This window comes from Aphelocoma coerulescens, chromosome 1A (assembly GCF_041296385.1).
Source record: "Aphelocoma coerulescens isolate FSJ_1873_10779 chromosome 1A, UR_Acoe_1.0, whole genome shotgun sequence".
Classification (NCBI taxonomy): domain Eukaryota; kingdom Metazoa; phylum Chordata; class Aves; order Passeriformes; family Corvidae; genus Aphelocoma; species Aphelocoma coerulescens.
The window spans coordinates 21,110,739-21,128,394 of NC_091014.1; the positions used below are offsets into that span (position 1 = coordinate 21,110,739).

At 37.5% G+C, this 17,656-nt stretch overlaps 1 protein-coding gene across 3 annotated transcripts in view; it reads right to left on the reverse strand.

Moving 5' to 3' along the window:
- Positions 1-5,353: 5,353 nt before the first annotated feature.
- Positions 5,354-17,656, reverse strand: part of MAPK11 (mitogen-activated protein kinase 11) — a 31,898-nt gene continuing 19,595 nt past the window's right edge. The window contains exons 7-12 of one of the 3 annotated variants that reach the window (XM_068996058.1): positions 16,250-16,364; positions 16,057-16,128; positions 14,378-14,457; positions 10,200-10,278; positions 8,664-8,837; positions 5,354-6,023 (exon numbers count right to left, since the gene is read on the reverse strand). In XM_068996058.1, the coding sequence (XP_068852159.1) occupies positions 5,950-6,023; positions 8,664-8,837; positions 10,200-10,278; positions 14,378-14,457; positions 16,057-16,128; positions 16,250-16,364 (594 nt within the window). In that variant the 3' untranslated portion in view covers positions 5,354-5,949. The other 2 variants (XM_068996067.1, XM_068996078.1) reach the window with 2 other exon arrangements.

Sequence of the window (17,656 nt, forward strand, 5' to 3'; positions counted from 1 at the left end):
TTTATTCTTTATACATTAATTCACATATGAATAATTTAGTTGTGTAAAACATACCTAAAATGTCAATAAAATACTGCTGAATTGTCAAAATCTGATTCCTAGAACATTATTATTTTTAACAAAATTTCTATATCCCCACCTTCAAAAAATACTCTGTGCTTGTCTACCTAGAAATGTTGCCGTGGAGGAAGTTAAGTTCATTTTATTTATTATAACAAGAATTAAAGGTTAAAAATAATAATAAAAAAGTCTCAGTTTTAATCTGAAAATACTCTTGTGTTATTTTGTCCCTACCCTTCCCCACTGGAGTAACTGCCAACGATTTTGCAACTTTTCTGGTTTTGTCTCTCTGCCCCATGAGCAGGGTGCTTCAGTTCCAGTTTCTGTGACATGTAGCCCTCCTGGGGGCCTTGCCATGTTGCAAGGTCACTCAGCCATCGGCAGAAAGAAATAAGTATGCACCACCTAAGTGCTTTTTTATTTTAAAAATATAACTAAAACTATACGTTTAATTTTTTAAAGAGGTCAAGTGAGAACTTACTAAGTGACTATGTACTACCCCGTTATTCCTGCTTGCTGGAGGTTGGTGGAGGAAGAGAAGCCAGTTGTATAGAGTAGTAAACACCTATGTGTAAGTCAACTATTTTAACACTCTCCTTTTTCTCCTCAGGATCCACCAAAAGGTCCTCTCCTACAATATACTGAAGGAGTTTAATTTTTAAACTATCACAGACTGTCACAGTATGAGATGCTATAGTGTACAGAGAAAAAAACAACTCCTGAAGGGTTTCCCAGCTTCAGTGCAAAAATCATATGAAAAGAGTGCCAATGGATATCACTGATGGGTAGCTTTACTCATCTGTCACTGCATAGTTGTGCACATCTCCTGTTTAAATCACCAAAACTGTTGTGGCTTTCTTATCCCCATTTCACCCATGCCTTAGTTTTTTGTATTTCCACCTCAACCTAATGAGAGAGCTGGGCAGGACAGGAGTACTGTATGTAATTTTTGCACAGAGCGTAATTTAACTATGGGTTCTTGATTTGAGCCATCAGGCTCCTAAATGGAATGTATTATCTGAGTGCTAATCTACATGATCTTATTCTAGAAGGAACAAGGCATTGCTCCGTGGAGGCTGCCAGTTATAGCACATTTAATGTATAGTTGTCTTGGGGCTGCCACTGCAATTCAGTATTTCTGCTCTGTTCAATATGACTTGTGATCGAATTGGAACCTAAAAGGACTGGCTAAAACCTCTGTGCTATGGTACACATCTTAATTTGCGACAATAATTGGAGCTGGGGGACTATGGGAGTTCAAAATGAAGCATTTGTATGTGTGCAAGATTGAAGCCTAATTGAAGAGTTTCACTCATTATGTAGAAATTTCCAGTCTAATGGATTAAGTGTTGGAAGATTGGTTGGAAGATCAGTGTTCACATAGAAAGCTCACAATATATTCCCTCCTTGTAGTGAAAACTTAGACCCTTTTAGGTGTATCAGTTCAATATTTTATCTTACAGCAGAAAGAAGCGCAGTGGCAGTGACACTAATGTAGCTTTCTAAATCTCTTGGTACTAGTGCCTTAAAACCCCTTACCCAGACTCATAAATTAATGACATTTGGTACTCTCACTTGTGCAAGTGTGCTGATTTTCTAAAGACCAGTGTTTGCATCCATAAACACTAGCACCAGTAGCAGCAATGTGAGAAAAAAAAGCAGCTGCTTTTAAAGCAAATGGAAGTGTTGCTATTAATTCCTTCCTGAAGAGACTGATCTTGTTGAGGTTGAATCCCTTTCTGCTGCTAACAAAAGCAGAAATTTACAGTGCAATTCTCTTTCCATGAGAGCTAAATCTTTACCACTACTCATCTGTCAGGGATTCCCAGGCCAAGTCAGTAATTTACAGATGTAGCAAAGGATATACTCAAGTAATTTGTGCCAGCAGCTCAATATGGTACTTTTTGGACAGATTAATCTTTGACCAGCTCCCAAGAGTGGGGAAAGTAGAGGTCTGTTTACTTGTTATGATCCAGGAGCACATGTGACAGGAAGAAAGGAAGGAAGTGACTTTTGTATTGACTGCTTCCCACCTCTGTCAAAAGTGCTTTTGCTGCCAACATTTTGTCCTTGAAAGGGTTGTTCTCCTCTTGACCCTTAGGATGAGCTTGCTGTGTCAGATCCTGCAGCACACTGACCCTTCTTCCCTTTTGCTTTCATCTTTTATACCATATCAAAAAAACACCAAGAGCACTACCTGGAACTCTGCAACAATGCTGTCTAAATAATGACTCTTGACCTATTGATAATTACATATTTTTTTTAATATATCAGTATTGATTACCTAATTTCCTATTATTTTTCCCCTCTATAAATTCTCAGACTTATTAGTAAACCTGCTGTTTCATACTCAAGTAGCGGCTTTGTTTCTTTACCGTATGGCACATGATATCCTCTAAAACTGTGCTTCTTCTCTAAGCCATCCTTGGCTTTTCTTTCCATTGGTCCATTGTAGATGAAATTTTTTTTATTCGTCTGCTTTGTGTCATATCAATTTCCTGTTGCTGGGTTTCAGTGCTGATGAGGTAAAGAGCTTAAAAAATAAAGATGCAGACTCTAAAAGTGTAGTGTATACTTCGGCCTGTCAAAAGATTGAGATGCATGCAAAAGATTTTCCTTTTGCAAGATCTTATGCTGCCAGTGATGGTAAAATTACTAGACTTGGGGTTGCCCTAACCCTGATTATAGAGCGAAATAATAAATACTAGAAGTGATTTCAGTTCAGTAGGTGGATGGATTACAAGCTCTTGTGACTAGAAGCTGAAATTAGATAAATTCAGATGAAAAGTAAATTGCTAACAATGTCAGTAATTGACCAGAGAAAGCCCTTGGACAGCTGTGCTCTCCCCACTGGAAGCCTGAGCTGCCTCCTCCATGTGCAAAGCCCAGCCATGCTCCTCTGAGCTTCCCCTCTGTGCTTTTCAGCTGGCCAGGGATGAGAATACCCCAATTTAATGCAGGCTAAAACCTACGCTGCTCTCAAACATATGTGCAATGTACAGAGCACCTACAAAGGCACAACTGTGCTCATGGAAGTAACAGTGCTGTCAGGAGATTAAACCCCCACTGTTTAAGCAGGCACCACCGCAAGTTTTACAAATTACATTTGGGCCACGTAATCAATGCCTTCATTAAAGACATTTTTAGCAAATAAATTTTTAAAAAAGTTTTATATTTACTTAATCTTTAAAATTTATTATTTAAAATTTTTAAGCCAGCTGCCTCACCAAGCCTGACAAAACCCTCACTCCTTGATGTTTACCTCCATTTGCCTGTTTGCGTTGGTTGATAAATGTTTTCTTCTGTGTTCAGATGATGAGCATTCTTAGTGCTAAGCCTTCCACCTTTCTGTCCCAGTGGGGTACTGGCTTTCCAATTACCCTCTCCTGCTGTCGTAAACTGATAAAGTTATCAAATTGTAGTCCCATATTGGATTGCCACAAGGGAGCTGGTTACCTGCTCTAGAAAAATACTTTAATTATTGGCTTTTGAGGTCTAAGTAATTGCCTTCATTTTGCACATCTAGGAAAAAGATTCTATCTCATTACCACACCCTCTCTTCTTAAAGGCAGTGTTTTTCTTGATATTAAAATGAGACGATTTACAGGTTTTGATGGTAATTCATTAAAAAGAGCTGAGCTATTGTTGCCCATTACTGTCACCTTTCATTAGTTTAAATGTGGCTATGACCGTATTCTTCCTACATAATTTATCTCCTAGAAAAAAACTGCATCTCTGAATGTCAGAAGAAATATTCAGAGGAAGATTCAGAGTTGCCGGAAGAACAAATTTTGGAAGCAATATAAAACTTTCTTTCTATCTCAAGTGGCAGAGCTATGGCAACCACAGTTTTATGCATCCTTTGAAACATTTGACAACGGCCACCCTCAGAGCTAGGAAACCAGATCAAACAAATGAAGGGCCGAACCCCATAATAAATTAATTGTTGGACACAAAAAGTTCTTGTGAAATCTCTTTACTTCATCCTTGCCCTTCCAGCTGAAATGGAGCTGCCAAATAGGCTTGTAAGCTCAGTATCAGATTTCAGAGAAAATAAAGCACTGAGCTACTTTTAACTGGCAAACAAACAAATTTAAAAAAACGTTTAAGATATGTCTGAGTGAATATTTTCATTATGTAGTCAGACAAATAATTTAAGGATTTACAAGTGTTTCACCTATTTTAGTCAGCATGAAATTCAGTCATTGCATGATCATTACAGGCCTCATCCAGCTTCACAGGAAGCCAAAGTAATGATGGCTGAGAGGACTTCAGAGGAGTTGCAAGAAATCCATGCAGGCATTTACTTTCAGATTAATATGCCCTGGGGAACCTTGAATACAAGTGGCTCTATTTCATTGATGCAAGTATTGGATAACTGGAAAACATTATCAAAACAATCCATCACTTAGTCCACAAATTAGAAGCATATTTTCTAGATGGAATGCCTATTTCTATTTCTGAAAAAATCAAAGTTCTTGGACTTGATTTTTTGTTTTTAAATGTTTATTAAGAAAAAGCCTTTCTTTTTACATAGAAAAGATACAGAGGAAAGTAAATGCAGTAGAATCCATTACCTTATATAATAGCTATACAATTGAATATCAATGACAAAAGTTTCAAAAAACCTAAATATTATAAAAAGCCACCTCCAAAATAAGACTCTGACAGAGCAAGAACAAGACACAAAAATGAACACTGAACAACTGTGAATCACAAGTGTGTAGAAAGACACAGCCAGTACAATACAAGAGGCCTTGTGCCAAAAAGGATGTTCCTGTCACAGTATTATGCATTCAGTGGAGGAATCAGATACATTTAATTCTTTAAGAAATTTCAGTATCTGGTGTATCCTGCAATTTTTAATTTAATTTTCCAACTTTTCAGAGTTGGAAAGGCTTTTAAAATTTTGCTTAAAAAAACCCCTCCAATGAGAATGTGTCAAATTCTTAAATCTTGTTTTGTCATGTCTTCCAATGGCAATTATTAGATGACTTTCCCAAGGATTATGTGAAGGAAAATAAGACAATGCAGAATATTTAATTCAAAGCTGTGAACTGAACTGAGCACTCCTGCACTGCCAGCTATGACAGCCTTTGCTAAAGCTTGCAGAAGTCTACAGAGCTCTGCCACAGTACCTTCAAGGCACCTTCCTGTAAACCCAGGCAAAATCACCAACAGTCCAGCAGTGGCACCGTTAGGAATACCATCGGGAAGTAAAATTGTCTCACAAATGGGTGTTGTGCAGATTAAAAAATACATGGGGAAAATAATGAGAACAGACACTTGAATGTCAAGAGAAGAGAAAGATTTATTTTTACTGACTTTCAACTGGTGTTAAGATTGCTTGAGAGACATCCAGTAAATGTGTAAGACCACCACAGATATGACTACATATGCATATTCTGTCTATCTCACTACCACACCCCCTCTTCTTAAAGGCACTAACTATAAATAGTACGAAAACAGACAGATAAAATGCCACAAAAAAAAAAAAAAAAGGATTGCTTGTATGGACTTCTTGTTTATGTTTGTATACATTCATGCTTTAAATGTACAATTTAAAAATTAATTTAAAAGGTCACCTTTATTTTGGCAATACAACTGATAAAATGAAACATGCAGAACACACAGCTTGACAGAACTCAGTGCATAATTTTGTCAGAATGAAGTTTTTTACCACCCTTTGTGAGTTGGGAATACATTCATATTACAAGGCAACCCCCCCCCAAAACAGACAACATCTGGCTTCTGTTTAATGCATCTGGTTTTCCACATCTCCTCCAACATCTTTGGATAGTAAAATCTACATCTGACCACAGGTTAAATTGTATGGTTATATTTTAACAGTCTTCATAGAGCAGCAAGGCAAGACAGAGCTGCCTGTATTCACTGTTCTATCTCCAGGCTGTCCATTTTTAAGTCAGGTGGTTTAAAGCTATTCACCTCCTCATAGGTAAGTTCTGTAGAGGGGGTATAAGGAAGAGAGAAGAATTAGGTGATATTCTCTTTAGAAGAAAAATATTCCAGACAAAACAGTTCTACAGATACATGTGACTCGTAGTTTGTATTTCCAGCCTTTTTAGCATCCAGATCCAAAACCAGACTGAATTCACTAGGAATCCTCCTCTTAACCTCAGATTACAAATCAGATTCTCAAATACTGTTATTGTACAACATGACTGTCCCCTTTAACTAATTACTAAAACACATGGGCCCTGAAATGAAAACATCAATTACGCTGTCAGATGACTTGCCAAAATGATGTAATAAAAGACAAAATGTAATGGAAAATGGAATCTTTAAAAGTATCTCGATAGGTTTTTAAATGTACACTTTTAACTGTGGAGAACATTCTTTATCATCTCTCAGTCAGTTGCCTTCAGTTATATATAATTTGCAATTCTGTGCTAATGCCTTGGGATCCTGGTTTTTGTTTTGGTTTGCTTTTTAAATGTTTTACTGTAGCTACCTTAATTTTACAGTTCTCTGAAAAAAATTTTCTTTTTGTCTTAGAAGCGTGTAACAGCTTTCATCAAGAACTTCTATATTCATCAACAGCTAGAAACATGGGTTACTTGCTATTTTACCCTGCTTTGGGAATAAGCCTTTATCTTTTCACGCTAACAGTTATGTCCTGTTTTCTGCCTTGGACATAACTCTGAATAGCATACTCTTGGCCTCTAAAATTTTGAAATATTTTCTAACTGATTAAACATGTCAGTAAGAAATCAATGAGCTTGGGCTGCAAGCCTCAGCAGTGTGCAACGGAGGCCAAGAAAACTCTGAAGTGCATAATGTGTAAGACAAAATGTCTGAAATCTCGTTTTACTTTGGTGCTCAGTCCCTTGAGATCAGGTACCACTGATTTTTAACTTGAACAGAAAAAGAGCAGAAACATGCCATCAACATTTTGAGAAATTGGGTCAATATTTCATCAACACTGCAAACATTTTATGTCATCTTACTTAAATGTGGCACATGCTGTACTTAAAAATAAAAAATTTATTCCCCAAGATAAAAATATGACCAGAGGGAAGAAGGAAAAGCAGCAAACCAGCTGTGCCAGTTCTGAGATTTTTGTCTCAGGCCTTTTTTAAACCTGAATAAAGAACAAATTTGACCTGTAGTTCCATCAAGGTCAATGATGTAAAAAGTGATACATGATAAATGTAATGATAAATAATATGATACTGTCCTTCCAAGAGAATTCACCTTCATGTCCTCATTTCAGTTTAGAAAGTGTTAAGATGTTAAGCTAAGATTGTTCCTGAAATAATTTCAACGGAGTTTCATCACAAAGAGAAATCAGCTTCATGACTCAGAAATTGTTAAACTTTCCTGTTAAAGACTTGGGCAACTGAAAAAGCAGCAGAAAAAAAAATCATCCACTCCTAAGTACAGCAGCAAATGAACATAGCTCTCTAGAAAGAAGATGTATGGGTGGTGCTGTAGGCTGCCAGGTTCTGCAGAGGAGAGCATGTGTAAGGGGTAAGCTATGCCAGTCAATTCTCCTTGTTTGTATGTACAGACACAGTTTCTAGAAGAGCATTTCCAGGGCTCTAGGAGGTTGATTTATTGTAGAGAGAGCCATGACCCCACTATTATCTTTAAGATACATTTGCTGTAAACAGTCTGCTTTCTCCCCTGTAATGCCCCGGATAAAACATGGCACAAATGGACAGGCATGAGGAAACCATGAGAGGTCAGTATTCTTCATCATAAACCTAACCACTATGATAACACATTTTTTATCAAATCTTTTCAGAGTAGAAGTTAAAGAAAATGCAAATAGAAACAAAAGAACATTTATTTTATAGAAGACATATTTCATCCTAAGCCAAGGAAAGGCTTTATTGATAAACAGAAACAATCAGTTTTCTACAACATTATTCTAAATTTAAAATCTCTAGTAAGGAATTTTTAGAATTTTATGTCCTCATTAGACAGTGATGAAATTGGACTGTACTTTTCAGTGTACTTGCAGTCTAATGTTGAGCCACCTTACTTCCGTGATACTGCAGTGCAATATGATCATGTTGCAAGCATGGAAGGTTGTTGCAGTATTTATCAAAGAAGGGTTGTGTGGTGTCACTCCCAAGTAAAATCATCAACTATCATTTCAAACAGGACCAATAGCATGGTTTAGTTATTAATCCCAATTCCTTTGATGTCTAAAGACATATTAACAAAATACACATCTATGTGGATAATACTACTTTCTGCTTCTGAACAGAGCTAGACCAGAATCCCAAGTAGTGTCATTTGCCCCACGACAGTTACTTCAGCTGGAGATCTGACCTAGAAAGCTAAAAGCAAAACAGAGTGTGTGATTACCTGGTAACTAGCATAAACTTTTAGTTAAGCTTTCACTGGTACAGGGAATCTAGTAAGGAGATGACAGAATGGGGGGTGTGGGCAAAATCCAGAGAGGAAACATAAGCCTTTCTACCCGTTCACTCCCACAAGCACACATGTGAACTTCTTGTGTTTGCCTGAGGCTTAAAAGTTCAAATTCCTCTGGCTATCAGTGGAGGGAAACTGTTATTAAAGTAAGGCTTTCTTCTGCTACATGTGTTCACTACTGCATGCAATTCTGATACCTTTCCATTCATCTATGGTTCGCTCCTTGTTCTCTATGGACTCATCGTACAGCTCGGCCTCAGGCTCATCATCTGGATCGTGGTACTGAACAAAGTAGGGATGTGCAAGTGCTGCTGAGGCAGTGATCCTTTTGTCACTGTCCAGTATCAGCATCTTCTCAAGCAGATCTACAGCTAAGGGAAAAAGAGAAACGCGGTCCAAAGCCAGAAGAGACCATGAGGAAAAAAAAAAGAAAAGGCAACTGTTTACACAGAACCTATTCTCACCCACCTTAAACACAATATTACTGACAAAATTTAGACAACAAGTAAGTTTTGAAGATTTCGTACTGTGAGTACAAAATAGAGCTGAAGGAAGCTTCTGGTTTGCTTGTGGCATGCACAAAGGTTCACTATAGTCGATTTGAGATCTGATTGACCTCTTCAGATATCCAAGGACTTATTTCTAAACAGATCCGTGTGTACTTGTAAGGTAATACCCTGTGTTGTGCATCATGTGCTTGAGTTTGCACTGATCGGGACCAAGCTAAGTAACTTGTGAACAAAATGTGGGATTCCACTTCTAATAAGCTGCACCAATGAAATGATCAGATGAAAACCCCAAAGCAACTTCACAGGACCCAGCATAAACAAAATATGTTTGAAGTTGACATTTGAAGTATACTAGAAATGAGAGAGACTTGTATGGCTGAAATTAATTTTTTATGGAATTTTATCATAACTATTTAAAATGCTACTTTTTTTACTGCTTTCATATAAGTATTGGCATTAATTTGCCTTTATGCTATTAGTATGTAGCATGCTCTCATGTACTTCAGGCAAATAAATCCCATTTTTTAATATGAAAGCGTTCCAAACAACTTGTATTTGTAAGAACAAAATTGGTATTAAACCACAAAATGAATTCAAAGCAATTTAACTCACAATACTTCCCTATAATGTACACTTGATGGAACTGACCAGGTACTGCAGTGAGAGGATTCTGATGACTCAAGTGTCTCCTTTGTCATGTCACAAGAAGTTCACAGAAACACCTCTTTTGCACAGGCAGAACCATTTGATTAGACAGAAAAACAATTGTAGAGGATCAGATCAAAGGTCTGCCTTAGCCCAGTATCCTGTGTCCAACAATGGCTCATATATTCCCAGGAAATAATACTCAAAAGGGTCATTCAAACAGCTATACTTCCTGGTATATTCTTCTACTTGCCAGCAATTTACAGCTCATGGCCTTCCTGAGCCTGAAGTGATGTCTCTAATCTAGACCCCTTGATATTTTTATTTATTTCTGCTATGTATAGTTGGCTTTTGCTTTTCATCCATGGACCATTTCCCTTTAGGAGGTTCCTGTAATTTCCACCAGAAACAAAAAGACACAGGCTTCATGAAGGGAAAACAGTCTCAGGATGAAAGGTTAAGCAAAGCTCTTCTCACTGGTCTGATTATTATTATATGGGATCATACAGCAAGGAACTCAAGGAATGCTTGAGTTCATACGTTAGTGAAAAATTTTATCTGTCAGTCTGACTTTCTTACCTAATGGATTGGCACCACGAAACACTGCTTTCAAATCCTGTTGAGGCATATGTGGAAGAGATTCGATATATTTTCTTGCCTAGAAATAAGCCAATATACATACCACATCCAGAGGGTTAAATTTTGCTCAACAGTAACCACATCAGCTCTAAAAAACCAGACATATTTTTTATGTTTCTTATACATGGGAAATCCTCTTTACATAAAACCTCAAGGTATGACTTTGTTTCAAAAACTCACTCCTGTATACTGGAATATAATAATAAGCAAGAGAGTTTTAAGCAGGTGTATTTTGGTCTAAGGCTTGTGTGTTGGCACTTTAGTTTTCCCCGTGCTTACTAGTTTGTTGCAGTATATCCCTAGGGAACACATGCATGTAATGTTCAATCAGAAACTGCAGCCTAAATCATCCTTCAGTTACCCTCAGCAAAGTGATATAATTCAATCTGCAGCCTTCCCTCCTCTCTCTTCTCTGGTGAGACGTAGCTTCACTAAACAAAGAACAAATTTTGATACTCCATAGGAATAGATTTCCAGATGTTTAACAGAATTTAGAGCTTGCCTTTTCACTGTGGCTGTGAAAAGTTCATCCAAACTTGTCGGGTATACCCAGCCCCCGCCCTGGAGGGACGTCTGCTGAGATAAGGAGAGTGCCTAAACCTCCCAGCAGAACTCCCCTGGAAAGGGAGCCACTTTTGTTACTGCGAGAAGAAGACAAACCCAGAATCCTCTGGGAGACCCTATGCAGATCCTTTGTAACCCATTGGCCTTTACCCTCTGACACCCACCCCCTGTATCCCTATAAAGGGCAGAGAGAGCTCGTCCCTGGCCTCCCTTCGCTGGACCAATAAAGCTGCCTTGTGCGGAACAGCTACACGGGCCTCTCATCTCTCGTCTCTCCCTGGTCTGGCCTGGAGGCTGCCCTGCAGAGCTGAGCTGGAATCACGAGCTGACAATCACTAAAGAGCTGACAGCTTTTGCACGGGCCCTCCAGCCAGCAGCTGAGGGAAGACACCGGGCCTCGGGAAGACGATCTCTTTTGGGACCATCTCTCTGGACCAGTCACAGCTTCCTCGGTCAGAGCAACTGACCCCACACCGGCTGCCATACAAACTCATCTAGCAAAAGCCTGCCCGGATATAGGATCCACAAATGTCAGCCTGACATTACATGAGCAACGAATTTTTAGGCTGAGGTAGATAGGTTGGCAAGAGAAGAGATTGAATACTGGGATCAGACACAACAGGAAATTCTGAAAAGCAACTATCAAAAAAGAAGCAAATAGCTACTCCCTAAATCCATAAAAAACCCCAGGTGGTCTTTAGACAAACCCGAACCCTTTTAAAACATGTTTGTGTTACACAGATGTCTCTCCACATTTAGCAGTCCTGTTAGAAGGAGACTACCTGCAGAAGGCTAACTAAGCATCCTTGGCCAATGGAAAACAGCAAAGGAAATAAAGTGCTTCATACTAAGCAGCTCTATGACTCCAAGAGAGATACCAGAATGAGAAATGTGGAGTTATCTTCTGCACTGTCACAAAGTGACTATAAAATACTATGACATTATCATCAGTGCAATCCTACGACTGCACTTGGGAAACTGATCCTATTCCCTACATTGTTCTTTCATCTTAATTTCTGCAGCATTAATGAATTGATATAAAGATATGTTAAATCATTACATAACACAGCCTCCTTTCAAGATGTGTTCTAGTTTAATGAGGCAGATATATTTATTTTTTCTGCTTTTTCTAAGATGTAAGCATATTCTATCAAAATTCTAGACTGTCATCAGTGACACATTTCTTACTAAAAGAAGAAAGCCTTTATGTAGTATGTCCCCAAGCCGTTAAAATGATATTAGTATTTTCCCTTTTTATTATTGAGGTAGACAGCAAGGTTTTCTTAAAAGGATGATTTCTTCTGAACAGCTGTAGCCAGTCAAGCAGAGAAGTTAAAACTAGTGAGAAGTTTAAAAACTAGTCAAACACAGGCTTTTATACACCTAAGGCTCATAAAGGCAGGTAACACCTCCTAGAAGGTCAGGGTGTGCAGCTCCTATCAGAGTTAAGTCTTCCAGGACATATTATGTATACATATAAAAGAACAAAAGAGAGCTATCATATGTTCTTTCATGGAAGCTATGGACTAGGGAAAAAATGAGGTAGATTTATCTTGTAACAAACATCTGTGGATTTATTGATTATTTGTTTCTGTATGGGCACCTATCAACATCTAATCAACAACTAATCATTAATCAACAACTAATCCTAACATGATTGAACAACATGCAGTGAAAATTATGTCCAACCTCGCCCAGAAATCCTTTGAAAACAACACAGACCTAACAAAGTGCACTTACCAGCCTGTCCCCTCCATTTATATACTCACCACAGAAACCCAGCCAAGAGAATCCCAATGTTTAAATTATTCTGAAATGCAATTACCATTTAAACTTGTATTAACATGAAAAACTGACACCTCAGTAACTTGTGCTGGAACATCCAACGAGGTTGATCTTTTCATTTCCAATTCTTTAATCCTCTACTTATAACCAAAAATAGGCTTGGCATTTCAGCAAATCTCTGACATTGCTGTTACAGGAATGTTGAAAATTGTCCATGGCTGCAAGCTGCATTAAGAAATACCTAAACAATAAGGCCAAACTACATGGTAAAGTAGAACCAGAACGAAGGAACTCCCCTGCAACTGGCAATTATCTCCAAGCAAGGTATGCATCTCCTTTGACATTGCTCCTCTAATCAGGCAGCAGCAGCCCAGAGGTGACCTGTTCATTAACCTGGTTTTTGTGCTCTGCCTGTGCTCTAAAGGAATTATTAGCCCAAATAAAACAGTTTCAGGATTCCTGTAGCTCACTGAGGTATACTCTGAAACAAAGAAATTAAAAGAACAAAGCAGATACTATTTCCAGTAAGTATTTAAGGTGTTAATCTCACAGTCAGAAAGCTCACTAGTTGTTGGTAAATAACACATTGGTGTATACACTACTGAGAATGTGTTACAGCAAAACCTGTAGGATCTTAATAAAACATAAAGGCTACAAAAGGCCCTGTGAGACTATACAAGGACCTATGCTTAGGATAGCACAGTCTGAGATTTGTTGGTTGATGTAGTCCCTGGCACAGGATGGATGCTTAGTTAGCCTTCTGCCCCAGCCATTCCCAGGCGCTGGGTACCCAAAAGCTCTGGGACTGTGATTGGCCTGTGATGACGAGGTTTCATTATGCTCGTACCTTCCGGAAATACAGGGTTGTTCTGCCTCTCCTGCTACTCCTGCTTACTTGACCTGCTACTGTATTCATTAGGAACGTCAAAGGAAACCCATCAATATATACACAAGCTGAGAAATAGCCTTTAGTATTAGTCTGAGGTGTATACAGGAAAGGTTTAAGAAAACAGCTGCAGCTCAGGAGTATCTGTGTGCTGTTGTTTATCTGAACTCTGACACTGTACCCATCACCTGCCCTTATCAAACAATACTACATCTCATTCCTCAGCTGGCTATCCACTGTTACTGCTTACAATGAATCTTTTAAGTATAATTTTACCAGAGAAATTAAGTGGAAATTGTTCATTTACTAGATTACTATTTTAAAGAAGTCACATGGAAAGTTAAAAAGCCCACTCTTAATTACGGATATTAACAAGTGGACCTCATGCAAGCATTTAGGGAGATGAATAAATACAGTTTTCAAATTAGGGATATAAATAGAGTACTCATGCAGAACACGTATTTTTTGATTCGGATAGATCTCTGTTTAGAAACCTTACAACAATGGAAAGCATACAAATTACAGAGACATCAGATTTAACAGCAACAATATAATGCTCTGAGCTGAGCACCAGTTAGAATTTTTTTAATTATAAGAATAACAGCAATTTATAAGATCATCAGGACTAATTTCTTAACTCTTTGCAAAAACTGAGTACATGAGAACAAGTATCAAAATTTTTCCAGGTGACAGTCAAGACATCTGAATGCCTCCAAAAGCCTATTATTTGAATGGTGTCATTCTAGCAGCAAAAACCAGAGATAATTTAAAGGTATTTGCTCATTTCCAAATCAGAGTGTCTGTGTAACACAGCCAGTGACACAATGCCAATTAGAGAAACAAGGACAGAAAGTCAGTTAACTGACTGAAGCTGTGAACTCACATGTTCTGATGATATCTTCTTCAGAAGTTCCGAACTGGGTGTGCCCACAACTTCCATTATTCTCTTTAGTTGATCGATATCTGCATTATTTCAGGGAAATAAAGAGCACACGATCCTTCTAGGTTTAGACAATTAATGAGCTTCCATGCACGTAACTAAGATGTTTAAAACTATTCAGCAAGACAATTCCACCATAGCCCATGGAAGGATATAATTCATATCTGCTAGAGCCTAGTCCTGGAGTATCAAATTCTCTTCTGTACTATATTTACTTGTCAGGTATGTCAGCTGCATGAAAAATACTGCTTTTCTGTCCTAGTTCCTATTTTAATACATTCTTAAGCTTAATCTTAATAGCACATCTATGTTTCAGCGATCTGAGGGATTTCTGAAGATCAGTCTAATATAATATACAGCTCATAGGGGTAGATTACTAATCTAAAGACTGGCAGATGAAAAGTTCTCATTTGGTACCTTTAAAAATCTGTTTTATATAGGTCTCAAGATTAAAAATCTTGAAAATGTTAATTTTTCATTGTCATACAGGAACTGTGAAGTATATTACATTTTTCATAAACACTCTAGATTATTTTACAGCTATATTTAAATTGATATAATAATATTGTAGACAATATTTTATAACAACGAAAAAATCTTATTTCTTGCAAACCAGATATATTGATTTTTTCAAATACCACATATCATGTAATCAAACAGTCTGAGGACAGTCATCTCCCACTGATGAACGCCTGGAGAATGCCTGTGGTTACAATAAAGGCTAATGATGCTGAGCACAATAGAAAGGCCAGTGGGGAGACCTGGTCCCAGCTCTCTTAAGATTATTTCAGGCAATTCTAATGTCATGAGGCTTTGCACCCAGCAACAGCTTAGTATTAGCAGAAGTATTTGCTTTTTGAGGGGTTTTGGAGTAGCAAGAAATGCCAATATTCAGTACAGAAGAATGTGCTTTTGTTTCTCGTAATAAAAGCTTTCCTCCTTGATGCAGTTGTTTCCTTACTCCTTATTATGAGTTTTTCTTCCGTTTTCTTTTATTATTTTACCACTCTCCTCAGCAATATCTTTTTTCTGCTCCTGCCAGCACAGGAAACACCACTGGAAATCCCTGATGCTCCATCAGGGACCACAGCACAGTGCTGCAGAAAAGAGGGCTTTGTTGCTCCTGTGGCATTTCTGGAACTACTGGCTTTTTTTAATATAACAGGACACAATAAGCCTATTAATTCACTTATTATTTAAAAGTTAACTCATTTGCATGTTAGGAACTCCCAGCCTAAGAGCAGTTCTGTTTTTTAAAATTGTATTAGCTGATGGAAAAATGTGCCTTTACTCAGCTTCAGTATTAGTCTGTTATTTCAGTAAGATCCACACATGGAAGAAATCTAATCTGTTGTAACTAGGTTATTTTTTAAATACAGATAAAAAAGAATAAACGTAACTTTTTGTTGTTTAGGAACATCTGTTAGTGGTTTTTATCCTACCAGTGGGTCTCATATTCAGTCATCATACACACTGAACTGAAAGATTAGCAAATTGTTTACTCTTTTACAAGTTTGTTACTTCAAAAACATGTCCATAGAAACACTCAAGTCCTTAGGAAAAAAAAGGAAGAGTTAGACAGTATTTTTATAGTTGTATTTTAAGTTTTATATTAAGGATACAATCATTTCCTGGAAATAGAGCCTTTCCTTTCAATAGCTCTGCCATGATACATCCAACCGACCATATGTCAACTGCCAAAAAACAGAGACAGAAATGTGCCAAATGAATCAGAGATCCTTAAACACAGCTGCTTCTTGGTTTAAAACTACCACTAAATCCAGCTGTAGCAAAATACAAGTCTTCTCAGTTTACCTGTTTGATTGTAGTGCATCCAGTTTAACATAATTTCTGGAGCTCTGTACCATCTTGTTGCAACATATCCAGTCATTTCATCATCAGTTTGACGAGCTAAACCAAAGTCTAAAATCTACAGAATAAAAATAAAATAGTAATTTAAAAAAATCCCCTTTCACTTTTGTTATAGGTCCTGATTTTCCCATTACTCATTTCTGAGTTTTCCATAGTCCCTCACTCTTGGTGAAGTAAAACAGCAGCACTCTGCAGAGGAGCTCATCTGCTCTTCCTGCTGTATCCCTGCAGCCTCTGGTGCAGCATAAAGCTATTTCCATTGCAACGAACCTGGTGCTTTGTTCTCCAAGGCAGACTTTATATTTCGCCTTGAGTTCAATTTTCCACTGACATTCATTTACTAAAAATAAACACTGTTGCTATAAAAAAATGAAATATTATTATCAACTGGGAGTGTTTGTGTAAAATGCCAACAGCAAGTGCCAGTGGCCATTTAAAGACCAAACAAGCTGATCACAAATCTGCAGAATTTCTGTTGTCTAATCTTCTTATGTCTAAGCATTTACTCAAGTCACACATTATCCCGATGCCATAGGAGAGAAATGTATATCCTGTGTAACAATATAAATGTAAATCACACTCCATTTGTTTTCAATAGAACTTGCCCACCAAAACAAACAAAGGAGCTCTGTTTATGTACACAGAGGCTTGATTGCAAAGTGTTCCCCTCCAGATGCTTTCCCTTGCTAAGTTTACACTGATGGGAAGTTACTTCAATTGAATTTTCCCAGCTCATTTCTTTGCTTTCTATTCTGTTTTCTGGTTAGTCTATGTCCTACCAGTTATGGACCCTAGCTCTAAGAGAGACTGCTGTGAAAGGGTACCATCTGAGCCCCAGTACTATTAATCATTTCTTCACGTAGAAGTGTGAATAAAATCATTGAGTATCTCCTGTGATGAGATCCAGGATTATTTATTAAGCTGATGGCTAATCCTTTTCATTGGGAATAAGAAAATTTCAAGAGTGTAATTCAAAATTCCTCAGTTATAATCCAATTAAAAGATACACAAAGCCTAAAGAAAAATATTAAGATATAAATAATTATAAATAATTAACATCTTTACTTCCAATATAGTTTAAAAGCATAATTTATTTCTTAAGTAAGTGACGGAAAATGCATGAGGCAAACAAGGCACAAATAATGGCATGGAACTCAAACACTAATGCCCTTATTTTTATAAGGATTTTGGCAATATTTTTCCTTAACAGCTGATCCCTTCTATCAAATGTATACACACACACACTTTCCTTCTCTTTGCTTCTATTTCCTTTTTGTTAGTACTTGGAAATATCCACTAGTTTGTTCTGTTGAAAATACTTTGAGGAAGTAAAGCTATAAATATAAACAA